General features: G+C 42.7%; 1 protein-coding gene across 2 annotated transcripts in view; it reads left to right on the top strand.

The window, feature by feature from the left end:
* TMEM131 (transmembrane protein 131) overlaps nucleotides 1-21,378 on the top strand; it is a 218,173-nt gene extending 196,795 nt beyond the window's left edge. The window contains exons 32-41 of one of the 2 annotated variants that reach the window (XM_075852597.1): nucleotides 990-1,165; nucleotides 2,275-2,405; nucleotides 7,511-7,632; nucleotides 7,757-7,906; nucleotides 10,327-10,486; nucleotides 11,302-11,420; nucleotides 11,550-11,649; nucleotides 12,177-12,280; nucleotides 18,451-18,611; nucleotides 20,335-21,378. In XM_075852597.1, the coding sequence (XP_075708712.1) occupies nucleotides 990-1,165; nucleotides 2,275-2,405; nucleotides 7,511-7,632; nucleotides 7,757-7,906; nucleotides 10,327-10,486; nucleotides 11,302-11,420; nucleotides 11,550-11,649; nucleotides 12,177-12,280; nucleotides 18,451-18,611; nucleotides 20,335-20,634 (1,523 nt within the window). In that variant the 3' untranslated portion in view covers nucleotides 20,635-21,378. Of the gene's footprint in view, nucleotides 1-989; nucleotides 1,166-2,274; nucleotides 2,406-7,510; nucleotides 7,633-7,756; nucleotides 7,907-10,323; nucleotides 10,487-11,301; nucleotides 11,421-11,549; nucleotides 11,650-12,176; nucleotides 12,281-18,450; nucleotides 18,612-20,334 lie in introns of both variants that reach the window. The other variant, XM_075852596.1, reaches the window with a different exon arrangement.
* The last annotated feature ends 754 nt before the right edge of the window (nucleotides 21,379-22,132 follow it).

Raw genomic sequence — 22,132 nt, 5'->3', positions numbered from 1 at the left:
AGTCTAGTTATGTCTGAGTTTCACACTGGAATCATGGGTTCCATTTTGACAAGACCCTTGATGGATCCATTTTGTAGTAGATACCATTAACTGTCCAGTTTTTTATTTCTTTATACCAGACAGATTAGTACAGCATATGACTCTATTCTGCCCGTCCGGGGCCATGGACACCTAAGGCTGGGTTCACACGACCATGTTACGTCCGTAATGGACGGAACGTATTTCGACCCCAAGTCCCGGACCGAACACATTGCAGGGAGCCGGGCTCCTAGCATCATAGTTATGTACGGCGCTAGGAGTCCCTGCCTCGCTGCAGGACAACTGTCCCGTACTGTAATCATGTTTTCAGTACGGGACAGTAGTTCCACGGAGAGGCAGGGACTCCTAGCGTCGTACATAACTATGATGCTAGGAGCCCGGCTCCCTGCACTGTGTTCGGTCCGGGTCTTCCGGCCGAAATACGTTCCGTCCATTACGGACGTAACATGGTCGTGTGAACCCAGCCTTACAGAATAATAAGACTTGAGGGAACAAGACCTTGTTCTTTAGCATTACTTCTCTAGTCCACTCTAACAGCATGTCGGAGTTGGACTAGCCCACATAAATACTCCATAAGGTTCTGTATAGGATCACCCTGACTGAGGGGAAGTTCATAGCTTTTTTTTTTATTTCATACACCCTATTAGTTTTTAGTCTACCCATGGTTTAATTGTGAAAACAGCAAAGTTTATGTTCTCTTTAGAAATGGACATGCATTTCTGCCAGTTAGGCCTTGTGAATAATTTCTTCTGTTAGGTCCAATGTACCACAGTCTGACAAGTTGCTAAATACTTGTCTATTTTAATATATTTTCTCCTTTTAGTTTTACTCTATGAGCACAAGACTGTACAGATCTTTAATTCATAGAAGTTTAATGCTACTACATTGAGACTACTTTTAGACCGTATACTGGATTGAGAGTTTTCTTTTTTCTACCTTTTACCTCCTAGGGAAAGGGAGGTCTCTTCAGCATAGAGTTAAATTCCAAAAGAAACCAGAAGAGAGAGAGAGAAGAGGAAAAGGCAAGACACACGAAGATGAGCTGAAGGACTCTCTTGCAGATGATGACAGCTCTTCCACCACCACTGAGACTTCCAATCCTGACACGGAGCCACTTCTTAAAGAGGTATGATCCGAAGTCACCTAATATTTACAAAGAAATGGAGATTTAATTATAACGGTACAACACGCTGTCCAGAAAATGTATTGCTTGTGTGGATTATCTGAGCAGTATTATTGGCCGTGGTTGGCATCACTTTGTTATAATTTGTATATTGATGTGTTGAGGGTTTTCATCCCACTGGTTAGGCCCCATGCACGCAATCGTTGCAGGTGGCCGCAGACAATCGTTCGCATTTGCGACCCGTGCTCCAATTATAAAGTATGGGAGCGCGGACCATAAAAAGCAAAAGATATGACATGTCCTATCTCTTGCAGACTACAAGACGGACGCCTTCCCGTAAATATAAGGGAAGGTGTCCGTGGGCAATAGAAGTGAATGGGTCCGTAATTACGGTCCACAGTTAGACCATTTTTACAGGCGCGTGCATGGGGCCTTATTCTTTGTCTAGAGGGCTGTGGCACTGGCATGTAATATTAAGCCCTATACACAATTGGACATTCTATTTTATCCTATTTGCGGACATAATAGGTTGTCCTAATTCTGTGAGCACGCGTGATCACCGTGGTAGCCAGTCTGTTTTCTGATCGTAGAAGCCTCTGGTTCTGGCCGTTAAACTCCTTAGATGCTATGGTCAATAGTGACTGCAGCGTTTAAAGAATTTGACTAGCGGGATCCCTATGTCAGCCCATCGGCACCCCCATGACGAAATCGCTGTATGCTATTGGGTTACCATGGCTGCCGGGGCCGAAGACATCCATTTTTTTCATTAAAAATATTTTGTGTAAAAATAGTAGACCATAAAATAATACATATATGGTATCACAGCAATCGACCCCTTTTTGTTTTTTTCAAATTCCCCAATTTAGTTTTTTATTTAATGTTAATAAATTATATGTACCCCAAAATGGTGCCAATAAAAACTTCTACTGGTCTCCCAAATAACAGGCCCTCGTAAAAAAAAAAAAAAAGCTGAGTACTGTTCAGGTACTTGCATACAGTATATTGCCATTCCCTACCATTTTTTGGTTTCTGTCCAATAGTAACTTGAGGAATGTAGAATTTTTACTGCAACTCTTATGTCATCATACAATAATTGTGTTTTATTCGTTCAGGAGACTGAAAAATCGAAGGGAAAACAAGCCATTACTGATAAAATAGAAAATGAAATTGGTAAAGTAAATCACAAGAGCAAGAAAGTTCTTAACACCATCAAAAAGGAGAATGTAACAGAAGTTAAACCAAGGTGAGAAAAAAAAATCCAATTCTTTTTTTTTTTTCTCAAAGTGAACCTATCAAGTGATTTTATGATTTCTTTTCAGAGAGCAGTATTTGCTACAAGGAGAGAAAATGAGCTCCGTAATACAGCGTGTTACATGATTTGAAGCCGTAAAATGCAGAGTTAAGGGGGTTTTACACTCGGCAATTATTGGGCAGACGAGCGTTCATAGATCGCTCCTTGCTGATAATTGCCCTGTGTAAAAAGGGCAGCGATCTTCAGAGGAAAGAGCAAATGATCGTATCATTTAAAAAAAGTCAAATATTAATGTCAGCAGCACATCTCCCTGTGTAAACAGGGAGACGCGTTGCCGAAATGATGATGATGTATGGAGACGATAGATCGGAGTAACGACTGCTCATCCGCATACAAAGCTCCTTGCGACCGGAGTAGACGAGTACGATCAACGATGTCTCGTTGAACGGCGCTCGCTAAATCGGCAGGTGTAGTAGCGGCTTTACTCCTGACAAGACTCCTAGAAGAGAGAAAATGAGTTTCCTGCCTACACAGGCAATTGCCCACTTTCCCTTTATCAGTGTGTGTACAAAGAAAGCTGTCAATCAGCCTTGTGGGCTGGGTTAGCAGGACTATCAGTCTCTATCTGGAGTCCTGTCAGGATTTAGGCCTCATGCACGGCAATCATGGACCGTGCACACACTAGATGTGCATTGACTTTAAGGCCTCGTGCATGTCCATGCAGTATTTACAGCCAGTAAATACTGCACGGATGCGCCACAGAGTGTCTCTGCATTTGCGGACCGTGCTCACAGTAATAAGTATAGGAGCACGGTCCGTAAAAAAGCGGGTCCTGTTTTTTGCGGGTCATTTCTACAGCCCGGACACACCCGTAAATATACGGGAAAATGTCCGTGGCCGATAGAAATGAATGGGTCAGTATTTTATCTTCAATTACGGATCCGTAATTGCGGATAAAAGTTACGGTCGTGTGCATGAGGCCTAATGAGCCCGGCCCGTAACATGACTTGTCCTATATTTTTGTGGACCGGGCTCCTGGACAATGCACGGACCGTTGAATCCATGGTCGTGTGCATTGGCCCATAGGAAAGAATGTGTCCTATACTATCAGCAATTACGGATAGTATGCCGACCGTAATGCACAGTCGTGTGCATGAGGCCTTACTCTATTTACTCAGAAATCCTGCTTCAAATCAGATAAACCTATAGATCACAGAGCTGAGATACTCTCCCTGTATCATATGCTGCTCTTAGATAGGGCTTCATAAGTCACCTGACTAGTTACGAAAAGGACTAGAACGCCCATAAAGGGAACTTAAGCTGTTCAGTCATGAAATAAAAAAGGAGCCACTTTCTAGTAAAAAGCTTATTTCGTTTTGCCCTGTTTTCTAGTTCTATTAATGGATCCAGCATTGTAAGCAATGGATGTGTTTGTTATTCTTTCTAAGCTTCATGCAATAGTGTTTTAGTATGTCTAGTATAGAGGAGAGCAGTGGCGTAGCTATAGGGATCGCAACTGCGACAGGGCCCCCGTTGCCACACAGCGCTCGTCCCCCCTCCAACTGAATCTGCTTTCTCATGACACACATTCATTTGGGTTCAATGCATTCACTGTGTCGCGAGCGGCTCGGCGCAGGCAGGCGCGATGTAGTGACGTCATCACGCCTGTCTGCACTGAGTCACTCAGCACAGTGCAGAGGAGGAGATGGATCCTCCACCCGTCGTGGGAACGGGAATAGGTAAGTAATTGTTATTTTTCTATTAGGTACATATGGGGGCATTATACTGGGTATGGGAGGAGAGGGGAGGCCGCTGAAATCGACGCGAGCATCCATCTGTGATGCACAGCAGAATACCTGCTGCTGAATATTTATCGCTGGTAATTAGGCCAGTGTGACCAAGATACAGACCCCTGAGGATGAGTATTTGAAACGCGTAGGGTCGTTTTTGTATGTGGGATTGTTGCATAGGGGACAGTAGCATTGTAGTGGACCCAGCACTAGGAGACTCCGGTGTTTGATCACGGACCCTGGTGTGTTCTTGGGGCTCGTACTATTGTTGTGCCCAGGTCAAATGCTGATACCGGTGAATATCTATACAAACACTGAGATATACTTATCTCAATTACTCAGTGTTTATTGTTTAATACATTTTTTTATATACACGGTGGGGCTTTTTTCACAGTGGTGTGTTACCCCTGTTTTTAGCGAGTTACTATAATAAAAGGTATATTTTACTCAATTGTCACTTCAGTGAATTTACTAATTTTCTATATTGTGGGAGCACAATTATATACATCATTCAATACAGTGAATTTATGGGAGGAGAGGGGCTCATATGGTAGCTGCTGAGGGCGAATTCTACTGTATGGGGGCATTATACTGTATGGGACAGCTATGGGGAGCATTATACTGTATGGGACAGCTATGGGGAGCATTATACTGTATGGGGCAGCTATGAGGGCATTATGCTGTATGGGGCATCATTATACTGTATGGGGCAGCTACGGGGGGGCATTATACTGTATGGGGCAGCTATGGGGAGCATTATACTGTATGGGGCAGCTATGAGGGCATTATGCTGTATGGGGCATCATTATACTGTATGGGGCAGCTACGGGGGGCATTATACTGTATGGGGCAGCTATGGGGGGCATTATACTGTATGGGGCAGCTATGGGGGGCATTATACTGTATGGGGGGCATTATACTGTATGGGGGGCATTATACTGTATGGGGCAGCTATGGGGGGCATTATACTGTATGGGGCAGCTATTGGGGGCATTATACTGTATGGGGCAGCTATGGGGGCATTATACTGTATGGGGGGCATTATGCAGTATGTGGCAGCGAGGGGAGCATTATAGTTTATGGGGGCATTATACTTTGAGGCAGCTATGGGGGGCATTATACTGTGTGGGCAGCTATGGGGGGCATTATACTCTGGGCAGCTATGGGGGGCATTATACTGTGTGCGGGCAGCTATGTGGGGGAATTATACTATGTGGGGGGCAGCTATGGGGGGCATTATACGGTGTGGGGGCCAGCTATGAGGGGGCATTATATGGTGTGGGGGCCAGCTATGGGGGGGGCATTATACGGTGTGGGGGCAGCTATGGGGGGCATTATACGGTGTGGGGGCAGCTATGGGGGGCATTATACGGTGTGGGGGCAGCTATGGGGGGCATTATACTGTGGTGGGCAGCTATGGGGGGCATTATACTGTGTGGGCAGCTATGGGGGGCATTATACTGTGTGGATTCAGCTATGGGGGGCATTATACTGTATGGGACAGCTATGGGGAGCATTATACTGTATGGGGGCATTCTACTGTATGGGGCAGCTACGGGGGGGGGCATTATACTGTATGGGGCAGCTATGGGGGGCATTATACTGTATGGGGAAGCTATGGGGGGCATTATACTGTATGGGGAAGCTATGGGGGGCATTATACTGTATGGGGAAGCTATGGGGGGCATTATACTGTATGGGGTAGCTATGGGGGGCATTATACTGTATGGGGGGGCATTATACTGTATGGGGCAGCTATGGGGGGCATTATACTGTATGAGGCAGCTATGGGGCATTATACTGTATGGGGGGCATTATACTTTATGTGGCAGCTATGGGGGGCATTATACTGTGTGCGGGCAGCTATGGGGGCATTATACTGTGTGGGCAGCTATGGGGGGCATTATACTGTGGGCAGCTTTGGGGCCCATTATACTGTGTGCAGCTTTGGGGCCCATTATACTGTGTGCGGGCAGCTATGAGGGGGCATTATACTATGTGGGGGCAGCTATGGGGGGCATTATACAGTGTGGGGGCCAGCTATGGGGGGGCATTATACGCTGTGGGGGCATTATACTGTGTGGGCAGCTATGGGGGGCATTATACTGTGTGGGCGGCTATGGGGGGCATTATACTGTGTGGGCGGCTATGGGGGGCATTATACTGTGTGGGCAGCTATGGGGGGCATTATACTGTGTGGGCAGCTATGGGGGGCATTATACTGTGTGGGCAGCTATGGGGGGCATTATACTGTGTGGGCAGCTATGGGGGGCATTATACTGTGTGGGCAGCTATGGGGGGCATTATACTGTGTGGGCAGCTATGGGGGGCATTATACTGTGTGGGCAGCTATGGGGGGCATTATACTGTGTGGGCAGCTATGGGGGACATTATACTGTGTGGGCAGCTATGGGGGACATTATACTGTGTGGGCAACTATGGGGGGCATTATCCTGTGTGGGGGCAGCTATGGGGGGCATTATACTGTGTGGGGGCAGCTATGGGGGGGCATTATACTGTGTGTGGGCAGCTATGGGCGGCATAATACTGTGTGGGGGCAGCTATTGGGGGCATTATACTGTGTGGTGGCAGCTATGCGGGGGGTATTATACTATGGGGGGGCATTATACTGTGTGGGGGCAGCTATGGGGGGGCATTATACTGTGTGGGGGCAGCTATGGGGGGGCATTATACTGTGTGGAGGTAGCTATGGGGGGCATTATACTGTGGTGGGCAGCTATGGAAGGCATTATACTGTGGGAGCATTAATGGGGTCTGTCTGGCAAGGCAGCTGGGCATAGGCGTGCACAGGGCCTGTTGGTGTTGGGAAGGGGTAGGGGGGCCCAAGCTGAATTCTTGCACCTGGGCCCATGAGCCTTTAGCTACGCCCCTGGACGAGAGGAGAATATATTTTGACATGTATACATCCATGATTTAGCCATGGCAACCAGAATAGACAGGTCCATTGTTTACAGTGCTTCATACATTCAGAGAATTGGATAAAGGTGCAGAATAGAGATCAGGTTTATATTCACATCATAAAGTTGTGTTTATAACAAACAAGCAAAAAGGTCCGTGTATTACCTACATTTCCTATAAAATATTAACTAGTCTGTTTTGTCCAGCCCTTTACATGATCCGACATGTAGAGTAATCTTTGGCAAGCTTTCCTAATGGATTTTCTTTACATTACTTGAATTGTTATGGATGGAAACAAATAAACTGTGGACATGGTTGGATTGTTGCATATAGTATGATGTTGTATTATACTGGTTTCTAAGAAGTTTTTTTTTATTTTATTTCAAGCTCTTTGGAATTGCCATACACCACCCCCCTAGAAAACAAACAACATAAAAATTTCTCAAAAATTTCTGTGCAGCACTCCTCAGTGAATGGTTCAAAACCAAGAAATCTACAGAAAACAAGAGGTATGTTTCCGGTTTCCTTTTAGATGCTCGGACTTCTGGTCTTTCCTTGCTAACTGCTTTATGGTTTGTCTGGAAATGAGTAGAGCACGTCTCACAGTGCATGGCTTGTTAATGTTTTGTGCAGGTCCCAACAGTAAGCTAATGGAGAACAGGCAGTCAATGCTGGCGAAACTTCTTCCTAGTCAGGAGCTAGGCAATACCAGCAGCTCAGAAGGCGAGAAAGATTCCCCACCTCCAGAGTGGGACTCTGTGCCAATTCATAAATCAGGCAGCTGTGAGTATGCACCGATGTTGTGCGCTATATATATATATATATATATATATATATATATATACCAAATGTAATATGTTGCACTCTCTACCATAAGTCCTCCATTTTCACTTTCATAGTGTTGTTGATATCACGTTCACATAACTTTCAAGTGGGTTATTAGGTAGAGTTTCATTATTATGTTTGCTTTCCATCATTCATCTGAATGCGGTATAAAACAAATAATGTTGCACTTTGAAGCTTGCACCATAATTTCTATCAGTACAATTGCCAATTTCAATAGGTTTATTACAAGTAAATCAAGCAATGTAGTGCTAGAGGGGCTTTCACAGCACAAACATAAATGTGCATTCGCAGCATATTTTGTTTAAGACGCTATACGGGTTTATGATGGGAATATAAATGATTAGCATGTCATTTGTACTTTGAAGAGAGCAGGATTTATTATGGTTGCCACTAAAATGCATATTGAGGTGTTCTGTGCCCACTATGGCTTGGGTCTGCTTTATAGAGCATGCTCCTTTGTTATCCCAGACACACAGCTATCGGTTATGCCAGTTGCACACAACAGAGTGCCACTCGGGCCGTTTTTCACGGCATCCGAGTGCCACCCGGTAGTTTTCACAGACCCATTCACTTTAGTGGGTGAATCACGGACCCGACTTTCGGATACGTGGAAAGATAGGACATGTCCTATCTTTCCACGGCTCACTGACTGGACCCGGCCGGCACACACATTCGTGTGCTTGAGGCGTAACTCTAGCGTTGCCTTTTGTTTCTGGTGCAGTGTGCTGCTGTTTGCATAGGACATTAACTCTTATACAGTATATGCATGGTTTTCCATCCATTACACAAATGCTCACTGAAATTCCTGCAATCTGGCATCTGATAATCCAGCACTTGTGTTTAGTGTAGTACTGTGATACAATGTCACGAGACCAGATGCAGAATACTGATTCAATAAATTTATAGCTGCCTATACACATTAGATAAAAATTTGGGGAGTCAACATCCCGTTACAGCTATCCCCATTCCAACATCCATATCAGCTATCCCCAAGTGGCTGAGGTGGGGAGGGGGTTACGAGGATCAGGCATGTTGGATTTCTTGACACTGTTGGGGTCAGTTCACACAGCGTTTTGACACGTTTTTTGATGCAGAAACAGAGTCGGAAAACGTGCCAAAAAACAGCCAAAAATGCCTCCAATTGATTTTATTGGGAGGTGGAGGAGTTTTTTTTTTTTTACCGCGAGCCGAAAAAACGGCTCGCAGGAATGAGAAGTGCCATGCCCTATCTTTGGGCATTTACGTCTCTGACCTCCCATTGACAAAAAATGGGAGGAAGAGAAAGCGTATTTCATGGCGTTTTTTGCCCACGGCGCTCAATGGCCGTGGGCGAAAATCGGCGTGCAAGCAGAGCAAAATTTGGAATTTTGAGGCAGATTTTCTGCCTGCAAAAAACTGTGTGAACCCAGCCTTAAAAAGACTACTTCTAATGTGGTGACAGCCTCTAAGTGCCTTTCCTCTACATAATGTGATCGGCGCTGTAATGTAGATTACAGCAGCGTTTTTTTTATTTAGAAAAACGATACATTTTGACAGAGTTATGACCTATTTTAGATTTATGCTAATGACTTTCTTAATGCCAAACTGGGCGTTGTTTAGCTTTTCACCAAGTGGGCGTTGTAAATAGGAATGTATAACACTGACCAATCAGCGTCATATACTTATCTCCATTCATGTATTCAGCATATAGTGATCTTGCTACATCATGATGTGCTGTCACTCACACGTTAACATTACTGAAGTGTCTTGAGAGTGATTAGACATCGCTACCAGCCAGGGCGCAATGTCTATTCACAATCCCGACACTTCGGTAACGTTTGTGTGGGACTTAATGACCGCAAGCGTGATCTCGCGAGATCACGCTGTAAATGACAGCACAGCGTGATCTCGATGTGCTGTGTGAGTAAGTGACACACAAACGTTACCGAAGTGACGGGACTATGAATAGACATTGCGTCCTGACTGGTAGCGATGTCTATTCGCTCTCAAGACATTTCAGTAACGTTAATGTGTGAGTAAGGACAGCACATCATGATCTAGCAAGATCACTGTGCTGAGTGCATGAATGGAAAGAAGTATATGACGCTGATTGGTCAGCGTTATACACTTCTCTTTACAACGCCCGCTTGGTCAAAGGCTAAAAAACGTTCAGTTGTAGTCATTAGCATAAATCTAAAATAGGTCATAACTATTATTATATATTTACATAAGTATAGCGTGGAGTAATATTACAATGTGGCATTTATCAAAAGCATCAACTAAAATATGTTAAAGTATGGTGGATAAATATGTTCATCAGAAAAGAGGGAATGTCAGTTTATTTTATTTGTAACATCTCTGTTTCAATGTTATAGCAGCAGACAGCCTTTATAAACTATCTGTCCAGACCCACAATGCTGATGACTTCTTAAAGCAACGGCAAACCTCACCAGCTCCTACCTCTCCTTCACCACCCCCAGCATTGGGCTATGTGGTCAGAAACAGCTACAGCAGCATTGTCAACAGCACAAACAATCAGTAAGTATGATGGGAGGAAATCCAGCAGCAATCATATTGCCTGTAGTAATTTTCTTTTTTTATTTATTTTTGTTTTACTGTATTAAGCATATTAACAGCGTAGTAAACATAGGGTTGTGTGCTACTGCTGCAATATTGCCTCCAATGGACACAAAATAAATGTGTAAGCCCATGTTATTCAGTTTATCACATCAGCCCCTCCGGACATTTACTGCACCTATTGTAGCATAGTTTAGGAGTAACCTCTAAACATAAAACATGCTTCTTAAAGGGGAACCTGTCAGCCGTTTTGAGGGTTCAAAACTGCTGACAGATCAATAAAGGGGAGAGCATTGTAACCATACCTTTGTCTCGGTCATGCAAGTTACATGACCTAGAAAATTTAGCTTAGTTACCCCGGCGCGTCGAACGCGAGGGCCACTAAGGCCGGGCTTGATCTGCAAGTTCTCCTGCACTGCGCGCTGCAAGTCCTGCCCGTTTGCTCTGAGTGGCAGCTCTAGCAGTCTCCTGACTGGCCACTAGAATGGTCATTAAGAGCAGAGTGGCACCTGTGACCTCCATGTAGGGGGGAATCCAAAGGCAGTTTCTCAGTCAGGAAACTTGTGTGACCGAGAAAAAAAAAGGTATGTTTCGAATGTTTTTATCGCTCTGTCGGCAGTTCTGAGACCTCGTTGGTTTTAGTGATAAATATCGGTGTGTGTTGACTGCATCTGCCACAGCTGCAGTCCTAAACTTTACCAGTGTTCAAGGAGAATAATACAAATGAAACAAACCAAAAAACAACACTGTGTGTAACAAAGGATCTTTTATTCTAGTGAGTTGAGAATGAATTCTATGGTCACCAAACCTAAGCTGACTAAAGCTTCGTCTTTACCGGGAAGGAATGGCAATCCCACATTTGCTGCTGTAGCTGCAGGATATGACAAGAACCCAGGTATCATCTTTATTTCACTATCCCTTTTATAATGCAATATAATAGCACTACTGTATTACATTTTATAGAAATTCCACTAAACTGTTCTCTCTACCCCCCCCCCCTTTGTTTATTTTTTTTTCTAATCAGTTGGCAGCGGATTATCAAAGTCATCTGTTGTAAAAGGTGACCTGTCTAACAGCATCGGCATGTCACATACTATTTCCGTTGACAGTGATAACTCTGATAGGTAAGGAATTGGTTGTAGATTTATATTATAGCAGTCTACACTTAAAGGCTAGTGCAGCTCATTGACTAATTTTGGTTCGGAGTGGTTTTCTGCAGCTTCTATGTACTATGATACATAGAAGCTGCAGAATCGAAGCAGTGTATTTTTTCAAATAAAAGTAAATTACAAACGTGTTAATCCACAAATAAATTCATTTCAATAGTAATTAAAAGGTGTCCATAACCATTAATTGTATCATAGTTGAGATGGCACTGCTTATAACTGTAGTTCAGTAATAGCCGCTCAGTGTCCTGTGGTTGCCATAAGAAGCCAGGGGTCATAACTTGGTTTCTGCAATCATAGGATGATTTGTTTTGTTTGTTTGCTTTACAGGAGTTGTGGGTTATTTTATGACCCCACTTTTCTCCACATAGAGCGGGATCATCCTAGATCTTTTGTGATCCAGACTACCACATTGTTGATGAAATTATGTGATTTTAGACTTTGATTGTGTGAGAATGCTCACTGTACATTTGTTTCATATTTAGTTCTGGTTTGTGGAGCCCCATCAGCAGTCCCAACAGTCCTGATTATGTTGCACTCAATTCATTCTCTGCTTTTGGACCAAGCAATTCCTTCAATTTAACAGGAGGTGAGAACATCAGCTCTTTTAATGTGTCATGGATGCTGCAAATGAACATTAATAAATATGTCCAGTACGGCTCTGAATACTACATATATTTCATTTTGGCAAAAATAATTCAAATTCATAGCAGCATTAGGCACTGTTCTCTATGGCATCATAACTTCCACTTGTACAGGATGGATGATGAAGCCCATTGACTTTAATTAAAAACTCAGCTTTCTGTTTTTGTGTTTTTTTCTGTATAGAATAGTGAAATATGCTGCATTATTATGGCCATCAAAGAGCAGTAAAAACTGAGGGTAAAGAACTAATGTGAACAGAGTTTTAAGTAGATGAGTAGTTACAGATTTTCAGCCAATTAGTATTTTCTTGCAAGAGCATATTTCTAGTAGGATGTTAAATAAACATTTTTGGCTTATTTATTAACCCCTTGAGGACCCAGCAGTTTTTTTCATTTCTCATTAATATCATTGGGGACACGGCACCAAGGGTTTAGGGTCCCTGCCATTAGGAGGCTGACACTAGGTATAAAAAGTTGGCTTCTCCAATGCAGGCTATATACCTCCCACAGGCACCAGGCTAATCTGTTTAAGCTTAGTGTCTGTGGGTAAACGCTTTGGAAAACGCCTAGTTAAAATTTTTGTATAAGCAATTGGGCGAAGAGCTCCCTGCTACCACAGAATCATCCTTGCCTTTAAATCCTGTCTAGATTATTCCAAGATTCCGCACCTTTCATTACTTCAGAGAGCAGAGAAGAAATCCTATTGCCTTTCCGACACCAGGAGGCCGTGCTTAAAACCCAAACCTTTTTGGCAGTCACTCATCCGCACCACAAAACCTGCCTCTACCAAATACACTTAGGCGTGAAGGTCTGCCAGTTCGCATGGACAGTTACTCTCCTTCCAGGAAGTTTGGCTACTCAGATGGACAATGCCTAGGTTCGTGAGGGGGGGGGGGGGGGTGTTGTCAGCGTACTTGATAGTACCCTGGAGTTGTCGTTCCAGATTTAGGAACACTTATTGAGGTCTATTTAAACCTCATTGTAGTCCTCAAAAAGGATCGTTCCCTAAGAGCTATCCTGGGTAGAGAAGCTGAACTATTTTGTGCGCATTCGCAAGTTACGGATGGAATTGTTGCGTCGATAGAACGGGGCAAGTTCCTGTCATCTATCAACATATGCAATGCCTCCTTCCACATCCCTATTGCCAGGACTCATCAGCGGTTTCTTCACTGTCTGAACACAGCATTTGCAGTTTGTCGCCGTTCTTTTTGGGCTTGCCACTGCCCCCAGGTTATTCACCAAGGTTATGGCAGCTCTCATCTTTACGCTAGAGGAGTTGCCATAATCCCCTAATTCAATGACCTCTTGACGAAAGCTCCCTCCCGACAAGACCGCTTCAGGATCTCGACACCTTGCAGAGGTTTGGTTGGATTGTCAACCAACAGAAATGTACCCTTTCTCCGTCCCAGAACATGGAATTCCTGATGAAGATGATAGGATGATGATATTCAACACCAGAATAGCCAGGGTGCTTCTTACTGCTGAAAAGATCAGGTACATCCAATCTGGAGTAGCACTAATTCACAGGAATGCCCCAAGCTCTATCTGATTTTGCCTGACTGAGTTCGAAAAAATTGTCTCTGCGTTTGAGACCATTCCATATACCTAGATCCACACATACCACTACCAACGGGCGATCGTTTCTCATTGGGACAAATTCCCCTTCTTCTTTGGATTCAATTATTCTGCCTCAATGGGTCCGCTCAAATCTTCTTTAGTGGGAATCGTCCCTTGCGGTCTTCCTGGGTCGTTCCTTCCTGCTTCTCAGGTGGCTGGTCCTCTCCACGGATGCCAACCTCACAGGCTGGGGGCCAGTATTCGGTCTTCACACAGTCCAGGGCCTGTGGTCGAAAGAAGAGGCCTCCTTGCAAATCAACCACCTGGAGATGAGGGCCATCTTCCTAGTTCTCTCTTATTGCACTCCCGTTCTTCAGGGATATCCCATCCAGATTCAGACTGATAATTTCATGGCGGTCAGCTATCTGGATCACCAGGGAGGCACTTGGAATCACTCAGTGAGTCCTCCCAGATCCTGCGTTGGGCCAAGGATAATTTTCAAGCTTTTTCTGCGGCTCGTTTGCCAGGAGTGAACAAATGGACCACGCATTTCCTCAGTCAAGACAGACTCAACAGGGAAGAGAGGTCTCTCCATCTGTAGTTCTTCTTCCAAAGATGGGGGACTCCAGACGTGGACCTATTTGTGTCCCGTCTAAATCACCAAGTCTTTGGGGCCAGAGCTTGGACTCTGCGTACGGTCATGGTGGACGCTCTTGTCACTCCATGGGATGAGGTTTTTTTTTTGTTTGTTTTTTCTCCTCTACCTTTCCCTCCAATTTCCCTTCTGTCTCTGAAATGAGTCAAGGCAGAAGGCCTTCCGGGTATACTCCTTGCCCCGGACTAGCATAGCTGGGCATGGAACACATACCTCAATAGCCTCTTGGCGGACTCTCCCTGGCAACTGACCTAATGTCTCGACCTTCTTTTACAAAGGTCTCCCATTCCATCCCTGTTTATCTCAGATGCGTTTAAAGGCTATGTAAACTCTTTGAAATAGTCTTTTTTTGTTTTTTTAAATAAAAGATCCGTGTGATTGGTGCAACTTTCTATATACTTTTTATTCAAAATTATTTCAACATTTTGAGACACAGCTGCTTTGTATCCTGTATAGAGAGCAGCTGAATCTAGCGCTGAAACCTGTATCAGTCAGGTCAGCAGCATGGATGCGTTCAGTGTCAGCGGGTCCTGTGTGTCTGACACGCAGGATCGAGCTGTTACTGATCACATCTAAGTTCAGAACTTAGATGTGATCGACAACTGGGGGTTTCTGCGTGGACCCGCTGACACTGAACCAGTCACCGGATTAAGGTCTCAGCACGCGATACAGCCGCTCTGTATACAGGATTCAAAGCAGCTGTATCTCTAAAAGTAAAAATTATTTTTAATAAATTATTTAGATAGTTGCACAAAACAGACATTTTTATTGAAAAAAATTTAAATATTTTCAAGGTGTACATACGTAGTCTTTAACAGCATGGCAGTTGAGGCAGAGGTCCTAAGATTCCATGGGCTCTCCAAATTGGTCATCCAGACCATGTTGAAGTTAAGACCATGGGACAAAGGGAAGACAAAAAATGAAAATGAATAGACCCCATTTTTTTGGGGAAGACAAGATGACCAAAAAAAAACGCAATTCTGGTGTCTTTCTATTTATATTTTTTTTGTCTTTCATCGTGTGGGATAAACAATGTTAGAATAGTTCAGACCTTTACAGACGCAGCAATACCAATTATGCTTATTTTTTCATTGTAAGCATTACTTTGGGGAAAGGGGGGGGTTTAAACATTACATTTTTATTTGTATGTTTTTTTTATAGTCACTAGTGGCTTTAAAGAAGCGATCACTAGTACAATATGTATTAAGAGTATTGTGCTTTTAGCGTCCTATTAATGGCTTAATAGAGGGGCAAAGATGGCAGACTTAGAAGCCTTCATTATGCCTCTAGGCTGCCATGGCAACCTTCGCCTCCCTCTCTAACTGCTCAGATTCTGTGGTTGCTATTGACCGTGGCTACTATTGTATCGATCTCAACCCCTCAGATGCGGCGCTCAATAGCAAGCGCCGCATCTGAGTTGTTTTGGAGAGAGGGAGGGAGCTCCCTCTCTCATCGCACCAGAAATAAGATCGCTGAGTGTCTGTGTCTCCTAATAAAGGCCCCCTTGTCTGCCTGTAGAAAATGCCTGCTAGGTCATGCCAGAGGCATGGCCTAGCAGATGCCTGTCCGTTTTAAACAGACAGGCAGTAATACACTGCAATACAGAAGTATTGCAGTGTATTATAAAAGCGATCGGATGATCACATATTAAAGTCCCCTAGTGGGACTAGTAAAAAAGTTTAAAAAAAATGTTTAATAAAGTTAATTTAAAAAAAAATTAAAAACCCACCTTTTCCCCTTACAAAATTCTTTATTATTAAAGAAACAAAATGAAGTAAAAAAAGGTACACATATTTGGTATCGCTGCGTCCATAACGACCCCGACTATAAAGCTATTACATTATTTAACCTGCCGGGTGAATACCATAAAAAAACAATGGAAAATTGCGGTTTTCTGTGAATCCTGCCTTAAAAAAATGTGATCAAAAAGTCGCATCTACGACATTTCCTGGCGTCCCTAGTACATCCTGCAGCGCAACTACGAGACTGCTCCCCGTTCGAACTCCTGTGTATAGGCACAGGCACGATCCGACATGCTTTGTCCAGAATCTATGCGTTATTGATCTCGCCCTCCAATTTGCCGCCACCTCCGTACTTGCTCAGCTGGGAGAGGGATTTGGGCGAAACATTTACACCTGAACAACAAGAACGCCTGTTCACCATGACGCATAAGTCCTCCATGGCCAGTAGATTTCAAGAGGCAGGGTTTAAGATACTGTCCCGTTGGTACAGGGTGCCTTCCAGATTGCATGCAATGATCCCGGCGGCTTCGCCACTATGCTGGAGATTTGGGGACCATGTGGGTACAATCCTGCATATTTTCTGGGACTGCCCACTCCTGACTGGGTTCTGGTCCGAGGTGTGGCGTATTTCCTCAAAGTTCACGGATTATCCTCTCCCGAGATCCCCGGGCCTCTTCCTGCTTCATTTGTGTGAGGTCCCACTGCCCTCGTATAGACGTTCGGTAGTTCGACACCTGGTAAACGCTGCTAGGGCATGTGTTCCTGCACTGTGGAGACAGTCCTATCCTCCGACGGTGGGCATGTGGTTCGGCAAGATCCAGGAAATCATGAGAATGGAGGACCTCACGGCATCAATGAAGGGGACTCATGCCTCCTTCCTAAAAACATGGCGTGAATGGATTCGTTTCCAAATGACCGAGGAATATAAAATCATCATGGCCTCGTGAATTCCCGTCTAGATCCGGTATGTCAGGTCAGCTCCCCCCCCCCCCTTCTTGTTCTCTCCCTCCCCATTTTTCTCTTCTTTCCTTCCTCACTATTTTGCCTTTACTTCTTCCTGTCTATGCTTCTCTCCTTCTATTAATGCTCTTATGCGCACTTAGGACATACCATGCACGGCTGCGGGTTCAGGGTGCATATCGGAGATTTCCTAAATAACTGGTTTCAGCGACATGGTACTCTCAGGTGACCCCATGCATTTATGTGAGGCTGATAACTGACCTGTGATCCGTTGAATGTTTTTTCACTGCCATTTTCGCACTATGTTGTGTATCTTTTGTACGATTTGTGATATAAAATAACAAAATGACAAATAAAAGAATTAAAAAAAAAAAAAGTTGCATCTACTTCAAAATGGTACCGATAAAAACAATAACAATAAGTCGTCCCGCAAAAAAAAAGCCCTAATACAGCTGCATCTGCAGAACAATGAAAAAGTTATGGCTCTTCAAATATGGAGACACACAAACAAATAATTTTGAAAAAGTGTTTTTACTGTGTAGATTTATAAAATTTGGTATTGTTGTAATCATAACAACCCGCTGAATAAAGTTATTGTGTTATTTATACCACACGGTAAACGGCGTAAATTTAGGACACAAAAAAGTGGTGCAATTTCTGGGGGTTTTTTCTATTGCCCCCCCCCCTCTCCCCCCAAAAAAAAGTTGTTAATCAATAAATTCTATGTCCCCCAAAATTGGTGCTATTAAAAAATACATCTTGTCCTGCAAAAAACAAGACCTTATACAGCTATGTCGACGCAAAAATAAAGAAGTTATAGCTCTTGGAATGAGACGATGGAAAAACTTAAAAAATAGCTTGGTCATTAAGGTTTAAAATAGGCTGGTCATTAAAGGGTTAAAGGTAGTGCTTTTTATTGCTTTCATTAGCTAGTAAAAATACAAATGTAAAAAATAATAATTTTGCGTCCGTGCTGGTATAAATGTTTATTCTAATGTCATTTACTGTACATAGATACTTTTGGATACCTCAGTCGTAATGTACGGTATGTTGCAGAATATCTACATTACATATGAATACATGACATTATATCAATTGTTTACAGCATTCTCATCTGATTAATACGTTTTTTTTAAACGGTCTGTATCACTTGTCTTGTCTCGTCTCATTCTCATACTTTTTTTTTCTCTCCTTTTCACAGAAGTTTTTAGCAAGCTTTCTTTTCCCCGAAACACATATGCCCAAGAGTCTCAAAAGAAATGGACAGAATTTGAATCCACATCCTCAATCTGGGATACTCCTGCTACAGACTCTGTAACTACATGGCCTACCAGCACTGGATCTCCAACCCATGTTACATCTGTGAGTCCCTGTAACTCCATCTTCAGGGCTTTGGTAGTCTATTGCTATATCTCAGCTCCATACAAAACAGAACACTGAGTAAATGCACAAATTAGGTATTTACCTGCATACATGTCTACTGGAGTCTGAAAGGAGCCCAGTATTCTCTGCAGGTATACTCCGATACATGAAGGGTTAAACGTAGTAGAGGTAATATGTCAAAAGGCTTATGCCAGTTTTCTTGTACAAAAAAGTCTCAATTTTGGGCACAGCGCAGTTGCGCTAAAATTTGCTGTATTTTACTTGCCACTGTGCGTAACTGGTGTGAAAAAGACGAGTTTAAGCCGAGGGGGTGGGGCCTCCGTTGCAGCGACATCTTCTCATAGCAGGCGTAGATTTGCATTTCTGCCACACACAGTCAAACATGCACCAAATATATTAAGAGGTGTGAACCTCTTAATATATTTTCTGCCAATGTAAATTAGTTTGACTGGCGTTTGAAATGCCAGTCTTAATATATTTCTCCCACCGACTTTCTCGATCATTATTACTCATGGTATTTCATCTGACATGGCCTAACACACTTTGAATGTTCTGCTGAATCTATCTATTTGTTTGCATTGAGTGCTGCTGATGCTACAGTAAATCCATCTCCAAATGTAATGTCATAAAGTGAGAATGTTGTAAAAACAACAAACAAAAATATGAATATTATCAGAATAAAGTGGGGGAGGGGGGATTATTTCCCTCATATGGCTTGGGTAGTACATGAAAGCAATAGAAAAAAAAAAATCTAGAAACTGTGTAAACACATCAGGGAAGTTTTCTTTAGATATTGCATGAAATCATTTCATACAGACAGGAGATCGTGTAGCACATCACTGGAGTGTCCATTATTTTTGTCCTGCCAGCCTCCTGACATGACGTGTACTAATCTAATGCGGCAGCTCTACTTCAGTTTCAGTCACAAGGTTCCTGTCATTCCACAGATGGTGGCTTATGTACACTTTATAAATCCTGCGTACAGCCCGGAGAGATGGCGGCAGCTTCTGTCAAATTCTCTTCCCTTTCCTGGAACAGTGTAGTAACTAGTTTGATAAAAGCTTAGCAAGAGGACATTGTAAATTGCCCCTAGTGACTTAGGGTGTACCCTCTGGTTTACACGTAACACAGGTTAAAAAACTCAAGTTTTAGATGACTTCTATTTTTTTCCATTGAGCTAGAAATCTAATAAGCATTTATTGAAATTGCATTACTGACATTTAGCACGTCATTGCTATTAAAGGAAACCCGCCGGAAATGCTGTCATGAAGACCTTATGTGAATTCAAGTAACCATATATATTGAGTCCCCAGATATAGTCATAACGAAGACACTTGGTCATGTTGATAGTGATTTGGTGCAAAGCAAAGTCTCCATGATAACTATGTATCTCGGAGAAAGTAGGACAGAATCTCACAGTAGTGGAGGCTCAGACTTTAGTCCTGTAACTTTAAGCGAACAGATCTCCGCGCACAAGTAAGATTAAAATGGTTTATACATTTCTTCTAGGAGGTCTCTTATAATTGAAATAGATCTGGAAACTTAGTTCTAAATCTGTATCACACTTTGTCACTAGAATAGATTTTTTTATTAGGTTCCAGGAAATTATTTTATTTACTGTCCATATAAGTAGTATACGAGTACTATAATTGATGTCTAAAACATATCGGTTGACTGTTTTTGATTCAATGTCTCTTTACAGTCCATTCTTGGAAATTCCAGTAGCCTATGGTCTACAACAATCCCGTTCAGCAGTTCCATTTGGTCCAGTAATCCGAGCACCACCCTTCCATACACCACTCCAGCAAGCCCACTACCTGCAATTGATTTAATCGGAGCTGAAAGCACATGTCCCACATCCAGCTCTACATCAGCTTCGGCTTCCCATAGCTCTGAAAACTTGCCTGGACAAACCTACGACCCTTGGAAAATATGGAGCCCAACTATTGGAAGAAGAAGTTCAGATCCATGGTCTAACTCCCACTACCCACCTGAGAACTGATTGCCAACCTAAAATGTAACTGATATTAGGAGTGTTGCTTCAAAATCTGCCAATTTTTGTGAAGATAGTCTCCCCCTTTTCTGTTCTTGGCTTTTTATTTATTTTTTAAACCCCCAAATTAGAATCTTGTACAGCGTTTCCAACCCGGCATTTATTTTAATTCCTAAAAGCATTCATTATGTTCTTCATATTCTTCTCATAGAAGAACATACAATTGGACAGACATATAAAGAGAATGTCAGGAAAACCGTACATTAGGGAATAGAACGGGGACACATTGACACCACTTCATCATTTATTTATTTTGCACATGTGCCACAAAACAGCCCTCTGTTCAAACATATCCTTGCCATGAAATGACTGATAAGATCTTTTAGATGATCATTTCGTCTCCAAGTATTATGTTTCTAATAAAAGGTAGATGTATAAGCATACATAGCAATCCACGCTATAAATGCAATAGTCATTTACAGTAAATGTAAGCTGTTTTTGTATTAACTCATGAGCAAAAGATTAAATACATCCCAGAGCACTGTTAATGCTCATTTTGAGCATCTCAGAGCTTTCCCCTTTTTCTTTCAGTTCTTTGTCATGCATTTTTTAAAAAAATTAAAAATAATAAATATTAAAAAAATGTTAATTTTACATGCTCCTTGTAAAATCCTGTGAGCAAAACGGGATTTGTTGAGCAGTTCATACAACTTTAAGTTGTAATTTAAATAAAAAAAGGCACTTTTTCAATAATTGGGTTTGTGTTTTGATTTAATGACTTTATTTTTTTGCAGACTTGGGCTAGATTCAGATGAACGTGTCCGTTTTGCATCCGCAGTTTTTCCTGCGTCAGTTCCGTGTGTCATCAGTTTTCGATGTCAGTGTTGGTGCACATTTTTTTTCTCTGCGCTGTAAACTGTCATTTAGAACGAGATTATGCTTGCCTTGCTGTAAATCTCACCGAAACGATACCGAAGTGTCAGGATTCTGAATAGACATCACGTCCTGGCTGGTAGTAATGTCTATTCACTGTCAGGACACTTGAGTAACGTTAATGTGTGTGTATGTGGCTGCACATAGTGATCTAGCTAGATTACTATGTGCTGAGTAAATGAATGGGGAGAAGTGTATGACGCTGATTGGTCACTGATCGGTCAGCGTCATACACTTCTCTCCACAACGCCCACTTGGACAACTGGGCGTGTTTTTCTTTTTGACCATTAGTCATTAGCATAAAGCTAATATAGGTCATAACTATCAAAAATGATCGTTTTTCTAAATAAAAAACACTGCTGTAATCTAGATTACAGCGCCGATCACATTATGTAGAAGATAGGCCACTTATAATGTGGTGACAGAGCCTCTTAAGGATACAAACACTGGATTGTACAAAAAAATTTTTTTATCTTCTATAATATGGTCATGTCAGATTGATCAGTAATGTGAAGGGATGTACTGAATGTGACATTAACCCCTTCAAGACCAAGCTATTTTTGGCCTTCAGGAC

The sequence above is a fragment of the Rhinoderma darwinii genome, chromosome 2, assembly GCF_050947455.1.
Source record: "Rhinoderma darwinii isolate aRhiDar2 chromosome 2, aRhiDar2.hap1, whole genome shotgun sequence".
In the NCBI taxonomy this organism is placed as follows: domain Eukaryota; kingdom Metazoa; phylum Chordata; class Amphibia; order Anura; family Rhinodermatidae; genus Rhinoderma; species Rhinoderma darwinii.
Note: the sequence above shows the minus strand (reverse complement) of the source record. Positions and strands in the feature narration are given on the sequence as shown.